The sequence below is a fragment of the Propithecus coquereli genome, unplaced genomic scaffold (genome assembly GCF_000956105.1).
Source record: "Propithecus coquereli isolate 6110/MARCELLA unplaced genomic scaffold, Pcoq_1.0 Scaffold5, whole genome shotgun sequence".
In the NCBI taxonomy this organism is placed as follows: Eukaryota; Metazoa; Chordata; class Mammalia; order Primates; family Indriidae; genus Propithecus; species Propithecus coquereli.
This window is the reverse complement of record NW_012150840.1, coordinates 1,703,521-1,722,687: the sequence shown is the minus strand read 5'-3', so window position 1 is coordinate 1,722,687 and position 19,167 is coordinate 1,703,521. Positions and strand designations below refer to the sequence as shown.

The window sequence follows — 19,167 nt, the reverse complement described above, 5'->3', positions numbered from 1 at the left end:
GGTTCCTCCTTACTGGGGGTGGTGAGCAGAAGCTGCTTCTGATACTAAGGACAGCATTTAGCATTTAAATTCAACAATATTCTGAATATGTAGATGATACCTATTAAAAACAATTTTTAAGGGGAGTCATACAGCTTATTTTTTTTGCCTTAGCATTTAACCAGGAAAAATGGGAAAAGGAAAGTTCTATTCACTGAACCCCCATTAATTATATGTGAGGGTCTGTGCTAGGTGCTTTATATGTGTTACCACAGTAACAGTCACAATATTCCTGGATATTATCAACCCCATTTCAAAGAAGTAAAAACTAAGGCTCAGAGAGTTGAGTGATTTGCCCAAATTCTCAGTGATTAAGTATTTCAAGCCAGGTTTGTTTGATCCTACCCTGTCAGGTGCCAGTCCGTTGCTACAGGCTGCGTAATTTACCAGGAATTTATAGAAAGTCAGGAATATACCCAATGCAATAAAATATGCTTTAAGTGGTGCCTAATTTAAACGATGAACAAATCTTTAACAGAAATCTTAAATATCTGAAAATGTTTGAAATGCATAATATAGTTTATCACCAGCTTGTTAATGTACCAAATTCTTGTGCACCACCTGAGCTGAGGTGTTTGATTTTATGCTAGAAAATTTAAGACTGATTTCTTAGGTGAGAAAAACAAATAGTAATTCAGTATTCTCAGGTTGCAGATTGACAGTCCCAGGCTAGAATGACTTTCCAGGAGGCAGCCTTATATATATTTTATGAGAATTCAAAATTATATACAGTTCACTTGCTTTTGTCCATTAAATTTTAAAATTGAGATGAGTTTGTTATCCAGTAGAGTTTCACAGGGCTCTTGTGATTTAAGATTTTAATGTTTTCCCCTCTAGGTTAGCCTGAGTATGGGGGAGGGATGCCAATCCACTGTCTTAAAATTGGCCATCTTGTCTGAGTTTGTGATTTTTTGTGTGTGTTACTTTTTCATTTGTAGGTCAATATTAGAGTGAGGTAGGGAAACGTGGGAATTGTGGGGGGGAGAGAGATAGATAGAGAGAGGGAGAGATAAAAAGTTATTGTCTTAGTCCATTCCTGCTGCTATAATAAAAACACCTTAGAATGGGTAATTTATAAATAATAGAAATTTATTTCTCACAGTTCTGGAGGCAAGGAAGTCCAAGATCAAAGCTCTAGCAGGTTCTGTGTCTGGCAAGGGCTGGCTCCCCTGCTTCTAAGATGGTGCCTTCTTGCTGCATCCTCATGTGGCAGATGCACAAAAAGGGACTAACAGATTCCCTCAAGCCCTTTTATAAGGGCACTAATCCTATCCCTAATCACCTTGTAAAAGCCCCACTTCTTAATACTATTGCATTGGGGGTTAAGTTTCAACATGAATTTTGGAGGGACACAAACATTCAAACCGCGGCAGTTATCTTGAAAGTGGAAAACTCCATCATTCTATGACAGACAAAAATATTAGGAGTTCTATTTTATAGGGCTCAGAGAATATAATAGCTAGAATTTTCAGAACCTGAGGGGATGACTTTTACCTTACAGTTTGGGAAATGTGTTGTGTGAGAACATAATTTTCATGTTATGAATCCAAAGCCACAGGATTCCAAAAACCATATGCCTCGAGGGAGCGAGCACTCTGAATCATCCCGGAGAACCCGACAAATAAATAAGAGCTGGTAACCTGAGCCGGGAGGATTTAAGTGAACATTGGGTCCAGCCCATATAAGTCAGTTTTTGCGGTTCAAATGAGTTCAGAGCTAGCAGAGGTCCTCCACTAACATGGAGCACACATGTTTCAAGAAGGATCCATCAAGTCATTCAGTTTTAAAATATTTATTGAGCACCTACTACTTAGGCTAGGTGCTGGGAATATAAAGATGAGTAGGTGTCGGACCTTGCCCTTAAAGAGCTTACATTCTAGCGGGGGGAGTCAAACATATAGACAAATAAATGAACAGAAGTGTTACAAGTGCTAAAACAGAAGTTTAGATATGATGCAGAGTGAGCATGAAAAAGGAAGTGAAAAATCTCTGTGTGGAGCCCAGTGCCTCAAGAAAACCTTGGTGGAGGTGAGGTAGGCTTGGTGGATTGACAGGCTAGCAGTCGGGGTAAGGGGCTGCGGTCCAGGCGGAGCAAGCCACCGGGCAAGCGGAAACAGCATGAGTAGAGGCACGGAGGCGTGAAACTGCTTGTTCAGCTTTGGGATCGCCCTCACACTCCTTTGTCTCCAGACAAGGAGGTGAAAAGGGGAAGAAAACCAGTTCGTTCCCTCACGGTAGGGTACTCTAAAGAAATTTGGGAATACAAATCCTAGCAAAGAGAGCTGCAAGGCCTCAGAATCTAGCCTGAGGAGATTTGTAAGGCCTTAAATGGGAAACGGGAGCCACAAGGTTTCCAAAAGAAAGGGCCCCCGGTGGCCAGCCAGGGCTCAATCGCGCGGTCGCGAACGTTTGGTCCTCGCAGCGCCCAGCTCCCTCTCCCCGCCTGGACGGCCGACCCCGCGGACCTGCCAGGCGCACAAAGCCCTCTCGAGGTCTCAGCGCCTGCAAATCCCGCTCCGTGGGTCCAGAACCTCCCTGCTCTCCCAGCCCTGCTCGGCGACTCGCTCGGCGCCGCCTAGAGCCGGTGGCGACAATTGCTGTCGCCGCGGCTGGCCCGGGCCCGACGCGCGCCCGACGCGCGCGGCAGCCTCTCGCGCAGGCCCAGACCCGCACGGCGGCCCCTCTTTTGAGGCTCTCGCACGGCCGCGACGTCAGATCCCCGAGGGCGAGCGCGCGCCTCCGCGGCGGCCGGAGCGCGCGTTTGTGTGTTTATTCCCTCACCTACGTTTTTATTTAATCCCGTCCTCGTCCCCAGGTTTTGAGAGGTTTCTCTCCTCGAGCTACTGAGTCAGGCAGTCCCACAGTAGGAGTGGCTCGAGGCCTACACGTCTGCGAGCTTGCAGGGCGCTGGACGGAAAAGGTGGGTGCGCAGAGTTCAGTCTCTCCACAGAATCGCGATCCGGGACGCAGAGGAAGGACCCACCTTCCCGGGCATTGAGGGCCCAGTCTGGGCTTATTCTTGGGAGCAAAGTTCGGGCGCGACCTCCTCGCTCGGGGCCGCCTCCCCGAGGGGACCCACGCGCTCGCCGCTCCTGCAGCCATTTCGCGGCACGCCTCCAGGGGGCCTCCCGGCCGCCGCCTTCCTGTCGGCCGCGCCGGGCTCCGGGGGCGGCCGCGCGGCGCGGGGACATGCCTCGGCGCCCGGGCCAGTGCGCGGACAATGACCCCTTCTCCCCTCGCCGCCGCCTCCTCCCCAACACCGCCCGCTCGCAGCTCACAGGCAAACCTATTAGCCATTCAGGCTGACAAAACCCCGCGGCCCCGCGCATTGTCCGGCCGAGCGCCCGGCCGCCGTCATTAGCCCTGATTACGCAGAGCCGCCTGACAGCCCCGCGGGCCGCTCCACAGACCCCCCATTCACCGCCGCCCCCGGGCCCCGCCTCACAATAGGAGCGGAAATCGTCCGCGCTCCCGCGTCCCCGCTGAATAGGGCGAAAAGCTGCTTCTCTTCTCCTCCCGCCCCATTCACATTCTCTTTGGATACAATATTTTTTTCCTTTTTGTTAAAATTAGGGAGAGAGAAGGAGGTCAAGGAAGACTTTGCTTGAGCTCTTTGCCTGTCATTTGTTTAATGTAAACAAAGAGCAAGCCCTCCCCTGGCCCCAACCTCTCATCCCCTCCCTGCCAGATTTTTATAAACAAACTGGCTTAGGGAAAGGGGGGAGCAACGGGTGAAAGCGGGTCGTTAAAGTGGAGGCGAGAGGAACTGCGGCATTTGGGGAGCAGGGGCCATCACCTTTTTGGTGGAAATGAAGTGTGGTTGAAATATTTATAAGCCATAGAAGAGCCTGAGGTGGGACTTGGGGTAAAATCCTCAGATTTGTTAGGGTCGTTGAAATGTGAAAATTCTTGTTTCCACTCGGCTTGAGTAATTGCTTTTTGGGGAATTGTGACAGAAGAACTCCAGGAAAAGAAAAAGAGGAAACCCATCATACGGAGATTTCCGAAATTCAGAAACCTTCAGCCTTGCTACCACTACCTGGATTTTTTCTTTTAACCCTCTGTAGACCAGGATGAACTGATATGGAAAAAAAATATATTAAAAGGAAAATCTTTACACGTCCATGGGAAGATTTGAACCGATTAAAATAAAATAAATTTCTGTGAAGATTTAGACTAATTTCCAACATGTGGTCACCAAAGAATTGATTATTCACAAAGGCAGTTAGGTGCCACCAGGTTTCAGATTAACATTTAAAAAAATCTTATAAATAATGTGTCACCCCCTCCATGGGAAGATTTGAACCGATTAAAATAAAATAAATTTCTGTGAAGATTTAGACTAATTTCCAACATGTGGTCACCAAAGAATTGATTATTCACAAAGGCAGTTAGGTGCCACCAGGTTTCAGATTAACATTTTAAAAAATCTTATAAATAATGTGTCACCCCCTTAATATTCTAAAGTGAAATTAGATACATAAATCTCCAGATTGTTGAAACAGAATAGCTACTTTAAAATATAATCCATAGGCAGTATGTTAATTTCAGTCAATGGTAAATATAGTTTAAAGGCTTTTGAAAAAGCACGAAGAAAAATCCTCCATCACTGTTGGATCTCTTTTTCTCCAAGCATTTAAGTATCACTTAAAAATTATTTTGTAAAGAGAAACTTTAGTTTCTAGCAGTGTTACCCTATTTTCTTAACACTGCAGGAGGCACATTTCCTTCTTCCTTTAGGTATTATTTGAACTGGTGAGTGGGGTGGGATTTTTAGAATCTCAGATTCCTTTACATCATTCCACTAATTAGTCCTTTCTCGTCCCTCTTGGACCTGGAAGTATAAACCTAAGAGATAAAATTTGCCAATGAACTTCTCCAAATGCTGGTTCTGGATGACTCCATAGATGGGGGGGGTGGGAGATGTGCTGGGGAACAAGACTGGAAATCCTGGATACTCTTTGGCAGATTCAGGGTGAGGCGCAAGAGGCACCTAGAGTGCAAAATTTAAGGAGGCACTCAATTCCAGGTGCCACACACTTGCTGCACTTGCATAACCTTGAGAGTGAGTGCCTCCTTAAATTTTGCACTCGGGTACCTCCCAAGCCTCACTTGAGTCCTGGCCTGCTGCTTTTTCGCATTCTAGGAACCACTTGGGGCTCAAGGAAACAAAATTGAGTCTCAGGGAGCTCTGCCAACCTAGCCTTTTAGGACCCACAGAAGGGCATTTGCTTGATTTTGGGAAGAGCACCCGGTGGATCACAAAAACTTCCCTACTCTTTCCATCTAGAGCTCTAGTGCAGGAGAGTTTTGATTTTCAAGAATTCTCTGGATAAGGGCCACCTTACACAGTGGCAGCCATTTATTTGTAAAGCCCAAATGAGCCAAATCTGTTTAAGTGATTTAGAAACCAAAAGTCAAACCCTTACTCATTTCTTGGGCTCCCACTATCTATCTTGCCATTTGCCTGCTTTTTGTTTTCTATGACTTCCTTTATTTTTGTTTAATTTGCACTTTGGAACTTCTGATTAAAGAAGTTAGTAGGCTTCTGATCCAAAAGAATGTCTTATAAGGACAGAGAGGCAAATGGAAAAGACTAATTTGGGGGGGCAGAAAGGGAAGTCCAGATCAAGTGATTTAAAGATCAATGTCAAATTTTATAATATACAATCTGTTTCACTAGGGAAAAAGTTAGAGACTCTCTGGATAGCATTTACTTTCTTAGTGCAAGGATGGTAGGTGTTTTTGTGGTGTGTGTGCGTGAGTGCAGGTGCATGGGCAAGCACATGCCGGCGCATAAAGAAAATTAAATGCTAAGAATATTTTATATTTTTAATTGAGGCCATTATCAGGACAATGAGGCCCTTGATGACTTATTTCATGTTTAATGTGGAGATCAGCTTTTTAAAATGCCAGTCATTTCTCTGCAGCCTTGTTTTACCCTCAGTATGTAACATGATTACACCCTTTCCTCCAACTCAGTATCTCTATCTTGTTGAAAACCATTTGTTTGATTAAAATCCAATTCTGCAGCAAGAAAATGCTCGTTATTTAGAACCTCTCCTCTCGGCTTTTGTCTTATTTTAATAAAAGCTCAATCCTAAATGCAGAACATGTTCACTCTAGCATGATCATGAGTGCCCACTGCTTTTTTTTTATGGGAGAGGGCCTGAAAGGAGATGGAAAGCCTTTCTTGTTGCAGAGCCTGTATCAGGATAGTTTTGCATTTTTATACTGGATTCATTACTTGAGTCTCAGAGGTTAGCTTTTTGAATTGTTCCTGAAAACCTTTGACACTTGATAAAAACGAGTGTCATGTGGCCAAACCATAGTTACCTGTACTGGGGTTGTGGGGAGTTGCTTTACAGGGGATGCTTATTTGCCAATTTCTAGATTTAAATATATCATAACGTGTATGTATGTAGGTGTATACATGCATACATATACATATAATTTGACGTGGGAGGGGCCTACCACGGGTTGTTTTAAAAATATACCAGGAGACATCAGAGAAGGCAAAAGATACAGAGAAGACCCTCTTGAGACCATTTGCACAAGACTCCCTGCCTGCCTGGTGAAGGGAATGAATTTTTTTTTTTTTTTTTTTAAGGAATCTGAGAGCAGCTCCCTTAAGAAAGGTTGCTCACCAGATTCTTTTATTGTTTGGCTTCTCCACAAAGAACCCATCAGTGCCAGTCTGCCTGTTTAGAAACAGCAAGTTCCCCAAGCTACAGAGAAACCTATCATGGCAGTCTCTTAAATAAGTAAATAAACAGCATATATATGTTTTGTTAAAAAAAACTTTAAAGCAAAAGTTATACATATATAACAGCGTCCTTTCGACGTGAAATACCCATGGAGACTCGGGGCTGGCGCTCAGCTTGCAGTTCGGGTTCCGAAGGCGTCTTTGCAGCAATATCCTTAGGAAAAAGCAAAGCGGTCAGGCCTCACCGCGGGCCCCTGTGATCTCAGCCAAAGGGCGCCAGTGGAGCCAGGCTCAAGGCTGGGCGGACACCGCAACCCGAGCCCGCGGGTCCCTGGTCACCTGGCCTCGCCGGCGCTGGATTTGCTGGTCTCTCAAACTCTCTCCCTCGTTCATTTTGTTTATCTCGTTTTTACACCAGATTCTGTTTCTGAGCATTCTGAGTAGGCAGCTCAGATGTCGCACTCGCTGTCGCTGGACGTGATGGAGATGGCCGAAGTGGCCGCCTTGCTGGATAGACTGGCTGCCGGGCTGGCGGCGACGCCCAGCACTTCTGGCGTGCCGTCGCCCTCCGCCCGTAGCGCCCGCCCGGAACCGTGCGACAGGACCTGCTGCTGGAGTCTAAGGGAAGAAAGGAGACTCGGGTCACAGCGCGTAACACAGCCACCGGTCCTCCACTCCCTTCCCTCCCCACGGTCTGTCCGTGTCCTCCAGCCGAGAGGCAGCCAGAGGCTCTTCCTCGGACCCAGCAGTTAAGGCGACAGAGGTCGGGCAAGAGTCCGCAGTCACCTCTCCGCGGATCCCGGCAGTTGTGCCCCACCCTCATTCACTCTCTTTCTCAGCTCCTCACCTCCCCTGTCTTTGGGATGCTGGGCTGGAAGGGTCTTTCCAGGTTGTTGCCCACCTTTGGGAGATTTACAGGATTGTCAGGAAATAGCTGAGGCATGGATGACAAGGACAGATCAGGCGCCAGGACATGGACCCTCTTCTCAGTGGGGCGTGTGCCCGGGGCGCATGCCTGAGTCAGTGCCCCTGGGGCCAGGTTAGCCCAGCTGAAGGCAAAAAGGCTCGCCTGAGGGTTACACAGGGCGTTTGGGCCTGGGGGATGAGGCTGGGTTCTTGGCCAAAATGTTTGGCTGATTGAGATCCACCCTCTCCGACGACTAGTTTGCTGTTTTGAGACAAGGCTGTCCTCGTGTGGGAAGAGGAAAACTCAACTTCCCACTTCTTAGAAACAAAAGTCCGTTGAAAAGTATTTTCAAAGCATTAGAGAAGGATGCACCTAGGCTTTGAAAATGATAATTAACACGAAACTGACACATTGCTAATAAGCCAGACTTCACTTAATAGTAGGACCCTCGGCCCAGGTTCACCAAGCTAATTGGCTTTGGGTCTTGGGGTCCCTAATTGTTTCTGGGATTATAAGTTCTATTTCTCACCCCCTCCTCCGCCCCAATGAAGCCTTGGTTTGGTGGCAGGGACCAGCTGCTGCAGCTACCCAAAAGCACCAAGAAAGATGAGAGGCTAGGGAACCAGGAACCCGGAACGTAGTGGGCTCCTAGCCCAAGACAGACTGGGCTCCCAAATCCTCCTGAATTGGAGTCGCCAGACACTGGGTAAGGGCTCCCGGGGTGCCTCCTCCCCTCACGCGCCACCTCCCCGGTGCGGGCAAAGCGCAGAGGCCTCAAGGTACCGACCTGTTCTTGGCTGCAGCCGCACGGTCCCTTTGTCGGCGATTTTTGAACCAGTTGCCCACCTGCGTGGGGGTCAGTCCGGTTGCCTGGGCGAGCTCACGCTTTTTGCTGGGATTAGGGTATGGATCCTGCAGGTACCACTCCCGTAGCAGGTGCCGCGTGCGCTCCTTGAAGCAGTGTGTCTTCTGTTCGCCGTCCCAAATGGTGCGCGGCAGTGGGAACTTCTTCCTTACGCGATACTTGTCCACCGGCCCCAGGGGCCGTCCGCGCAGCTTCTCAGCCTCCTGGTAGTGTGCTTCGAGCCACAGAGCCTGAAGCTTGGCGTGCGACTCCTTGGTGAACTTGTGATTTTCCAGGATATGGTAGAGCTCGCGGTAGTTGCCACCGTGAAAGGCCACAATGGCTCGCGCGCGCAGCACTGACTCATTCTTGTTGAGGGCTTCGCAGGCCGCAGGGGCCACGGGCAGCGACCAGAGGAAACGACCCAGGCGCTCCACATCGCCGCTCTCCTCCAGGGTTTCGCATACCCCGGCTACTTGCTGGGGGCTGAAATTCAAGATGGGCAGCTGGAACATCGAGGCAACGCTGGCGGCGGCGGGGGCACCGAGCCCAGAGCGGGACAAGCAGCAGATGTCTGCGAACCTGGCTGGGTGCGCCAGGCTCTTCTCGGTGAGGCGGTTTGGGAGAGCGGGGACACACGGCCTGCCGGGGCGGCGGCGTTGTCGCTACCGCCGGGAGCAAGCGACCCTAACTGGAAGAGGTGCGGGCTCGGTGGCGAGGGGTTCGGCTGGACTTCACTCAGGCACGCAGGCAGGCAAGCTGCAGCTATTGGGATGGGCGGATTGGCGGCGCGGGCGCCATGGAGACCCCCTGTCAGTCACCGGTTGGCTCTGCCAATCAAGGCTGCGACCAGCTGCGCCCGGGCCATTTCAGCACCTCCCCGTGCTCAACAGCGCCCGCCGTTAGCCCGTGGACTTTTCCTCAGTATTTTGCAGAACCTGGAGGATGAAAAGACGTGCGAGTGGCTGGAAGAAAAACAGAGGCGAGTGCGGCAGCGTTTCACTCCTCCTCCCCCCAGCTCTACCCCTCCCCCTCCTTTTTCCCCCCACCAGAGAGGCAATGATGCTACAGAAATTCACTTTGGAGCAATACGTTGTCTCAGTCGAGGTCGAGAAGTCTCCAGAGGACAAAGAGGACTGGGCCAAGTCGAAATCCTCCGATAATTCGATACCTCGCAAGTTTAGTTGTAACGAAATGGCAAACCTTGCGGGGAGCTCAGACGGAGAAAGGGAGGGGAAGCGTATCTTCTCATTTCTTCCAAGTACTCATCTCTGCATGCTTCCCTCTTCCCCTTTTTCTGCTGCCACAGCAGCTGAGTGGGTAGCAAATCTGGAGCTGAGGGAACAGGGCCGAGGATCGGTAGAGCAGGTCAGTTTGGATTCTATTCCCACTTCCTTCAAAAGCCTACTAAAATAATTTTCAATGAGAGCAAGGACACGCTCACACCTAATAACAGAGATGCTGATCACAAGGTCAAACATGTCAAGAAAAGGGGGGAGCTGTAGGGGCCTCTCACCCAAATAAAGATTATGCTTTTTATCTAGCCCCCTTGCAGTTTAATGGACTTGAATAAATGTGCAGTATAGCCACATCTAGAGCGAGAAGTCATTGGTAGGTCAGGACAGCAACTTAAAAGCTTATTTCCAAGATCTTTTTTAAAATACTGATTTACCCCCCTCTTCTTGCAGGCTGATTTTGCCCCTATCTTGTGTTAGAACATACGACTCTTGAGCTGGGAATAGAAACTCCAACCTTGACTTTTTATCCCCAAAGCAATTCAGTAAAAGTAAAATTGAGAAGGGCTATCCACAACAATTTTCGGTAGAGGCCCGACTGTCCTAGAAAGGGCTTCCTATGCCGCTAGGCAACTGATTCCTCCTGCATAGAGGAAGGACCTTCTTGGTGGCTCTGACTTCGGGTCAGTAGACTGAATTGGCAACTTGTGTTGATTCCCAGTTCACAGTTCACCTCATACCATTTTCTGAGGCCTGGGTCAAAGAAACCGCAATCCCATCTGGGCCTTTGGTAGGGGTTTGTTTAGTCTGAAGAAAATAACTGGAAGAGGGGGAGTCCAACAAAAACACCAGGAGAACCGTCTTTAGGAGGCTCATCCAGAGAAAGGAATCAGATGGAGATGTTCACCTTTGAACTGGACTGGGGCCGACTGTCTTTTCTTTAGTATCAAGTACAATTTGTATGCGGCTTGTACAGATCTGGTAAATCAGAAGGCAGATAGATAGCACAGATGGTTGGAGGTGTCGGGTCAGATCATGCTACGCCTGAGTGCAGGGCAAAGCTCGTTCTGACGGAAAACCCTGATATTATTTTCACAGATCTTCACAGTTCACTCGAAAAAAATAGCGGAGGGGACGAAAAAAGCCCTGCAACCATTTACGTCATTTCTGTGAGATTGCCAGCCGCCTCGACGGAGAGGCTTACTTTTCTAAGAGCTCATTTTTTTGAAATGAGACAGGGCAGGGGCAAAATAAAGGGGGTGATGAGGATAATGACAAAGCATAAACCTTCTCTCGCTTGGAGGGACTTTGAAATCACCCGGAAGGACAACTTTTAGTGAGAAACATCGCGTACAAGGTCCCAGAACACTCAGACTGAGAATCTGCGGTGCAGAAAACTCGGGCCTTGGGGGCCAGGCAGGGATGAAGCCAGCCCCTGGGAAGGCTCCATTCTCGAACCTCTGGCTAGGGAAGGAAAGCGTCCCTTTGCTGCAGTTTGCAGAGGTTTCTTTATTTTCCCTCTCCGGATGGTTCCTTGTCGGCTCTTGCTCGCAAAATAGCGGCTTCACGCTCTTCCTTCACCAGCAGAAGCAAGTGGCTGTGGGTCCGCAGGGACCTCACAGCCAGCTAGTCCAGAGCGGACCTCAATCCCGGTGCCTAGCCGCTGTAGGTGGGAGAGGTTGTCTGTGCCCCAGGAAACCACGCCTCCCTCTCGCCCTTTAGCTGCACGGTTTGAAAGCGGCTCATTCGGAGAAAGTTGGCGTCCTACCCTTAGTCTTTGTGTGCAAGACGTGTTAATCTTCTGAGTCTAGGCGCCTCATCTAGGAAATGGGAATATTTGTCCTATGGCCCATTTCGTGGACAATAGTTATGCAAATAAGAGGCGCTTTGGCTTCTGCGTCTGAGACTCGCGGACAGCTGGAACCGAGTCTGGGTTGGCCGCACCAAAGCCACGAGAAAAGGGCGCGGGCTACACGCGGCAGAGTTCGGGTGGTGTCTGGTCACCCGGCGGGAGGGCCCGAGAAGTGCCTGGAGGTCGGGATCTACTGTCAGGAGATCCTATTTTCGCCATCGCAAGGGACTTATTTAATTTTATTAACTCAAAGGAAATAAACTGCACCAGACACCTTGGAATCACTTATTTGTTCACCAGCTTCACGCGGGGAAGGAACAAACAGGAAGAAATATGTGAGCCGAGCCCCCATCCCTGGGAAAGGGAGAAGTTTCACGGGGTTCCTTAGAAATAACCCTATTGTGGAGGAGGCGGTGACCCTCACCCCACCCTTAAAGCACACTTCTCTGAGGTTAGCCAGGAGAAAGCTTCACCTTCGGCTTGGCTTTTCTTAATTTCACGGAAAGATAGATTTATTTTTCTTTTACCAATTTTGGGGCTTTGTGGCAAATCCTCCCCCCCCCCCCCACTTCATTTTTCTTTTCCATTTCACCAGGAAATCGAGAGAGCGCAGAGGCAGCCCTTGGCCTCGGGCCTGTCTGGGTGGCTTTGCAACTTTCTAGGGTGCTTCACAGCTAGTAGACTGGAACATGAGATCTTGGGCAAACGCTCGGTTCTTGCCGGGAATCCATAGACAACTATTCGATTTTCTCCAGTAAAAAATTTATTTTACGGTAAAAATGTGGAGAAAAAAGGATGTAGAAGACGATGCCCTCAGGCAGATTCTGTGTCTAACTGTTCAGTTCTGGATTTAGGCAAAGAGTGCCCAGGGAGCTGTGAGGTTCCGGCCAGAAAACTCTGCACATTTGGGGCTCTCACCCCTGGTGCTCCTCTTCTTCTCCAGAGTAGAGGGACACATGGAACCCTGATTATACCCTGCTGAACTGTAGCTCACGTTTGCCAGAGGAGTGCAGTGCTCAGAAGTCAATACTTTATCTCCGTGTTCCAATCTTGTCTTATCTTTGACTTTTCCTAAGTCAACTATCTTTTTAAAAAATGATGTGTTTTTGTTTTCTTTCCCACACAATTTCACATAGGCAGGGATTTTAAGAATGTAATAATTGAGTCTATCTGAATTCCTTGATGAAGACATTTGTGCTGCAGCTGAGAGTCACAGACTGGAACACAATGAGGCTCCCAGTCTATTGTGTGTGTTGATTTGGACTTTTGAGGAAGAGATCTTGGTTTCCCTTTCCAGTGTCTCAAAGCTGAGTGTTGCCAGTGATAGTTGGCTTTTATTTTATGTAACTCTAAGATTTAAATAATGTAAAAATAATCTAGAAGGTTTTAAAAGGCATTTTAGTCTTTTGAAATTACAGGATTAAAAATTTGCACTCTCAAACATTTGCTTATTAATTTAGTATTCTGACTTTCAGATGATACCATATGCATAAATATAGATGTACATTTGTTTATGTATTTAATGGTCCAGATTTTCAGATTATGGAATGAATTCAATATCCTATTTTAAAAGTACTAACTATCCTAATAAACTCCCAAGGTAGATTGCTCTATTGCATGCATTCCTCCCTTGCCATTATGCACCTTGTAACAAAGAACAGAGAAGCCTCTTTATTGTGTACTCCTGAGAACAAACACCATTGAAGAAATGTTTTGTAGATTTCCTGGCATTGTACATTTAACTGGCAAAACAGTATTACAATTAAAATTTGATCTACTTTTAAGAGATTAGAATATTTTGTTATAATTCACCTGCCATTTTTAGCGACACTTTAAAATGATGTACAATTGTTTGTGCTGTTAAGTGGAGGAAATTTTTTATAAGTTTAAATGTGGGAAAATATGCTATTTGAAAGTAATGATTAATTAGCAATAATTTAGAAAAAAGTTAGGTTGCCTATTCAACTGTGTTTTGATAGCTAGTTTGTTGTTCATCCAATATATTTGTATGAGAATTTGTTTTTAGGCCAAAGAGTACATTACAATTAATACTCCTTGTAATATAAAGTACAGTCTTAAATTCACTTTTTTCTGCTTGTTTAGGGCAAGGCTGAATGTTCATAGGGCTAACCATACTACAGCATTGCTTGCTTGAATCTTTGTATCACTGGGTTTTTGTCTGAAGGATTAGTGCTTAAAAAATGTACCCAGCCTGTCACTTATAAACACTTTATTATCAATAATGAAACATATAAATGCCTGAAAAATGATTAATTCATAGTTCTCTATTGGAATATTACTGTTTTTTTCTACCAGCAGGTCATTTTTCACCATTTTCAAATCCAAGATCAAAGTATCCTTCTAAAATACTCATAGAAACTTTAAAATTCAATGAAATGAAAGAGTGTAAGTTTGTTTAACGTCTTCTGGGATGAGCCAAACATTATTCACATTTAATTGTATGTGTCATGTATAGTATTAATTATACGTATTATATGTGTAACGAATCATAATTCCGTTTCCAAGTCCTTTAAAGTCAGATAGAAGCATTAGTCTTCAATAAATACCTTAAATTCTCTGAGTTGATCCAGCTGGTTAGCAGAAAGTATTTTTAAAATATTGCATTATTAAAAAACCACTTACATAACATCTTACAAAGCAGAAATTCTCAACGGAGAGCAATTTTGATCCCTGCCCCCACTCCCAGGGAACATTTGACTATATCTGGAGATATTTTTGGTTGTCACAACTGGCATTTAGTGGGTGTAGGCCAGAGATACTGCTAAACATCTTACAGCAAACACAACAGCTCCCCCTGCCCCCAAAGTCAATAATACTGCTGTTAAGAAACCCTACTTCAAAGGATCTCAAAATAATCAACAAGGCACAAAAATATATAACCTGGTAAAATTCTGTTTATTCTAGAGTTGACCCACTTTCGAAGGACTCAGTGCACTTTTAATTTCATCTTGGGTCTAGGCCATGCTAGTAAAATCTGTTCCTGAGAACCTACTGTAATTTTTTTTCTTAAACTTTACTGTAATTAATACGGTAACTGAATTCTTATATGCCTAAAAATATCTGTGGGAAGAGTAGAGTTTTCGTTTCTATCATGTTAGAATCTATGTTCCTTGAGTAATTGGTGGGACAGACAACAATGGTTGAAAGTTATTGCTCAGTTTCTCTCCATTTTACAAACGAATAAAATATGAAGACCAAAGAGGTTAAATGATTATCCATACTGAACAACTAGTTAGTGGTGGAGATGGGTTTGAAGCACAGATTCAAACTTCTATTCCTTATATATCTTGCTTTCCCTACCCAAGGAAGACAGTTTAATTCCAGTTGAATTTCAGGGCAGAAGATCTGAATCACACACAAATATTTATTAATATCTGCTATGCGTAAGGTCCTATACTGTTTCATGCCATGTGACTTTCAGAGTTTGGTACACTCTCTAGTTCAAGGATCTCAGAGAGAGTTAAACTATTCTGGGTCTTATCAGGTGGTGTAACCCTTGCAAGCCCTAAAAAGCCTCTGACTAAAAATTGTTGCTCTGGGACTTCTCTCGTCTTCTTTGGGGACTGGAAACTTTTGGAGTCGGGGGTTATTGAAGACCCTTCCCTGAGTCAGCACAGTGTATACTAGCAGGAAAAATGGAACTGAGTGTGGCCTCTGGGGGAGAAGAGATTAGACTTGAGGTGTTGCAAGGCTTGGTTTAAGTAAAAAAAACTCAACTCTTTTGTCAGTTCTTTCAAAAGAATAACAGTGATGCTCACAAGCATTTCTATAATTAACAAGCTGTCAACATTTCTATTACGACTACAGAAGTCTATTACAGACCACAGAATTGTGATAAATGTTTCTTTAGGTCTGAAATGTTAGCCTTCGTCTTCTTTTCAGCCTAAGGGCAATTTTTGAAACCAATTTTGTTTCAATCATTTTGGATCAGTTGTGTGGTAATTTTGGAAGTGCAGATGCTCTAAGCCCACCTATTGAAATAAAGATTTTTAAATGGAAACACAGAGAGGAGGCTGCTTAAGCCCCAGTGGGGACCAGCTGCAAAGCTCTGGCAGGGAATTATATAGGCAGACAGTGGGAGTAGATTTAGAAAAAATTAAGGGACAGAGAAATGTGTGCATGTTTCCTTTAACAGGAGATTTTTTTCCTTACATCTTTTAAACTATACAATTTTAATCCCTCTTTTCTGTTTCAGTATTTCATCTGTTATTACTTTCTCTGTTATGCCTAGGTTTGGGTGAAATTAACATAAGAGAATTTATCATTACAGCTATTTAACATTTGGGGCTGAATTGATTTTTTTGAATTTTAATATTTAATTTTTACCCTCCATTTAGTCAAATTTTCTTTCTATCCCTCTCATCTCCTTTCTGCTTGTTTACCTTTTTATCCTTATCAGTCCTGTTTGTGGTCTCTGAAAGTTATCTTATTTCCCAGTGTTTGTATTTCTCTGTATTATAGTAATTTATATTTATGTTTTCTCTTCTCTTTTCTGTTTGTTCTGATTCCCTGACTCCTTCCTTCTGCTTGCTATTGTCCATTGCCAAATACCTCCTCACTAGACTAAGCCTTGTTAAAATTGTGAGGTAGACAAATAGAAAATGCTCATTCTTGAAAGTAGATGAGGGGATGGGGACTGGTTCTTAGAGAGGAAAGGTAATATCATATAGTGATATTTTAACGGTGCTTCTGAAACTTAACATTATGAAGGTAGATAAAGTGGTAGAAACAGCAAGGACTTTAGATATTTTAGGGTTTTTGTTGTTTTCTTTTTTTTTTTTAAGAGATAGGGTTTTCCTATGTTGCCCAGACTGGTCCTAAACTCCTCAAGCCATCTGCGCACCTCAACCTCCCAAGTAGCTGGGATTACAGGCACCAGCCACTGCACCCAGCTATTTTAGGTTTAAATCATTGGACTAACCACATGATTTTGGGTCCCAGTTTTCCTATCTGATAAATAGTATAATACTTATCCTATAGGATAATTGTAGGGATTAAATGAGATTATGAATGACTATTCCTTGCACAGTGACTGACACTGTAAATTCTTAAGTTCCTCTCTTGTGGGCAACCATCTGCTTAATCTATCAATTAGGTCCTCTACATTGTCTTAGTGAAGTCTCGTTTTCCATCTCGTCCTTGGCCTCATAATCCTTTGGTGCTCTGCTTAGGTCTCCTGAAACTATCCAAGTAATAGCTTCTTTTGAAGTAGGCCTTCCTATACTATGGATCACTGTTGTTGCAATAAATTAGTCTAAAGAAATCAATAGATAGCTTATATGAAATTCCCTAAAAATTCCCTATAAATTTTGTTAGCTCATTCAACAATTAGTAAGGAGCCAAAAGGTTTTAATGATATGGTGAAGAATACATAGGATTCTTCTGTGTATAGAAATAATAATTAGAAACTCCAGGGTAAACAAAATCTGTACAAGAAATCATAGATAAAATATGAAAAATACTAAAACATGGCATGATTATAATCAATTGGTGGAGACTAAACAAAGAAAATTTAATTGACTTGATGCTTGGAAGTTTGGTGCAAACAAATTTTCAAGTGGCATGACACAAAATTTCTTCATCTCTGCTTTTCTGCATCTACTGGACTTTGTAGGTGCAGTTGATAGAAACTCAATCTAGACTACCTTAAACACAAAGGGAATTTATTGACTTACAGAACTGAAAGTCCAGAGGTAGCTGATTCTTCTACACTTTACTTCTGTTTTTACTTGCATTGCCTTTGTCTTAGGGTAGGCTTTTTTCATCTGGTGAGAAAGATAATTTTTAGCAGCTCCTGGCTTACAAGGGTTTTGGAATCCACCAGTTCTGAGAGACATTTTCCTTCTATCATTCTACACACATCATTTAAGGAAAGACTGGCCGCAGGGATGGAGTGCTCTGATTGACCAGGCCAATTCACATGTTTGTCCTGGAGGTCAGAGCCCTATGGGAGCTGGACATGGCTTAATATTGGCTCCTATTGAGAGGAGTTCTATTATCTGAGAATGATTTTTTTTTTTAATGAAATGAGCCTTTATTTTTCCATAACTGATCTAATCTTCCTTCAGAGCTTTTATCCTGATGGATACCAGGAGCAGTGGGGTAGGTGAGGGAAAACTTTAAACTTCTCAATCAGGATATCTTTGTTATGGCCAGCCAGTTTAAAAGTTTCTTTTAGATAACTCAGTCTCTTTCAGATAAATGATAAATCTTTTAAGTTTTCTCTGCCTTCCTCTGCTTGTCTATAATGGTATCTTTATACAAGGGAGTTGGGACAAATGTGCCTTCATGGTGGGATAGATGGGGCCTTGGATGTGTTTGATATTCTTTGGATCCTTTCTGGTCTTTGCTGTGAATGGATGGTTTTATGGTATGGACTCATATATGACTAGCCTTTTGAAGTGTTATGCAAGTCTTTTGGAGTGTTGTGCAGGCCCTCATTGCTAGAATCTCGGCTTCTAGACATTTACCTTCAGGAGTGAAACACCATATACTTTGTCTCTGTCCATACCTCTATAAGTAATCTTTTTACTAATGTCTTATCATTTGAACCATCTGGATGTGAATTTTGTTTCCTGCTGGGACCCTGAACTGCTGGCTGACTTTGAACTAAAGGTCATTGATTTAATATCCTTCAAATATCTCAATCACATATGTATATCTCTATTATGGTATTCATCACTATTCGTAAAGCTGTCTCCACTGTTAAATTGTGAAGTTTTTGAGAGCAAGTACTTTCTTCATATTTGTAACCCCAGTACTTAACATACTATGTAATTAGGTACTATATACAGTGGTATAGAAAAGGCCATACACTTCAGAGAAGATATTTATAATAGGCTAGGTTTTCTAGGGGAGCTGGGACTTGAACACTGAAGAATGGATAGATCTTGATTGGGTCAAGAAGAAACTTTCCAGTTGAGAGAAACCACTTGGACATAAAGCCATGGAGGCTTAAATAACTATAATGTCTTCATGAATCAGTGAGAGAAGTAGCCTGATTAGAGAGATTTTGTCAGGAAATAGAGTTGATGTCCAATTATAGAAGGTCTTAAAAGAGTACATAGGCATACCAATTTGCAGCAGAAGAAAATATAATAATTAATTGCATTGGAATTAAGTAAAATGATTGATTAGATGTAAGAAAAATCAGTATTGTTATAGGAAGGAATAGGAAGAATATCTATAGATCAAAGGGGCAGAGTCTATCCCAAGTCTGTTACAGTTATCCAGAGGTGAAATGATGTAGCCATTTTTTGAGCACTTACTTCTCATTCATTCATTTATTCATCAAGTAAACAGTGTCTGTTGAGTTTCTATCATGTGTAAGGAACTGTACTGGGTGCCAGGACTACAATGGTAAGCAAAAGGGAGGAATAAAATTAAAGAACTGTGACATAAAGGATAGAATGATGGGGAATTAATTGAAATTTAAAATTCCATTTAATAGCACTTTAGAAGGAAGTAGATATATTTGAGGAGAGACAGGCTTATACCAAAAGGTACGAGAACAGAATCAAAGGTACATAAACAGTAAAACAATGGATGCATCAAATTAATATT

General features: G+C 44.3%; 1 protein-coding gene and 1 pseudogene across 1 annotated transcript; one reads left to right on the top strand and one right to left on the bottom strand.

Moving 5' to 3' along the window:
- Positions 1-6,668: 6,668 nt before the first annotated feature.
- Positions 6,669-9,258, bottom strand: SIX6 (SIX homeobox 6). Its single transcript, XM_012656132.1, has 2 exons — positions 8,440-9,258; positions 6,669-7,363 (listed from the first exon to the last, which is right to left on the bottom strand). The coding sequence occupies exons 1-2, from the start codon at positions 9,009-9,011 to the stop codon at positions 7,195-7,197; spliced, it is 741 nt and encodes a 246-aa protein (XP_012511586.1). The 5' UTR covers positions 9,012-9,258; the 3' UTR covers positions 6,669-7,194.
- A 300-nt stretch (positions 9,259-9,558) lies between these two features.
- LOC105819721 overlaps positions 9,559-19,167 on the top strand; it is an 18,265-nt pseudogene continuing 8,656 nt past the window's right edge.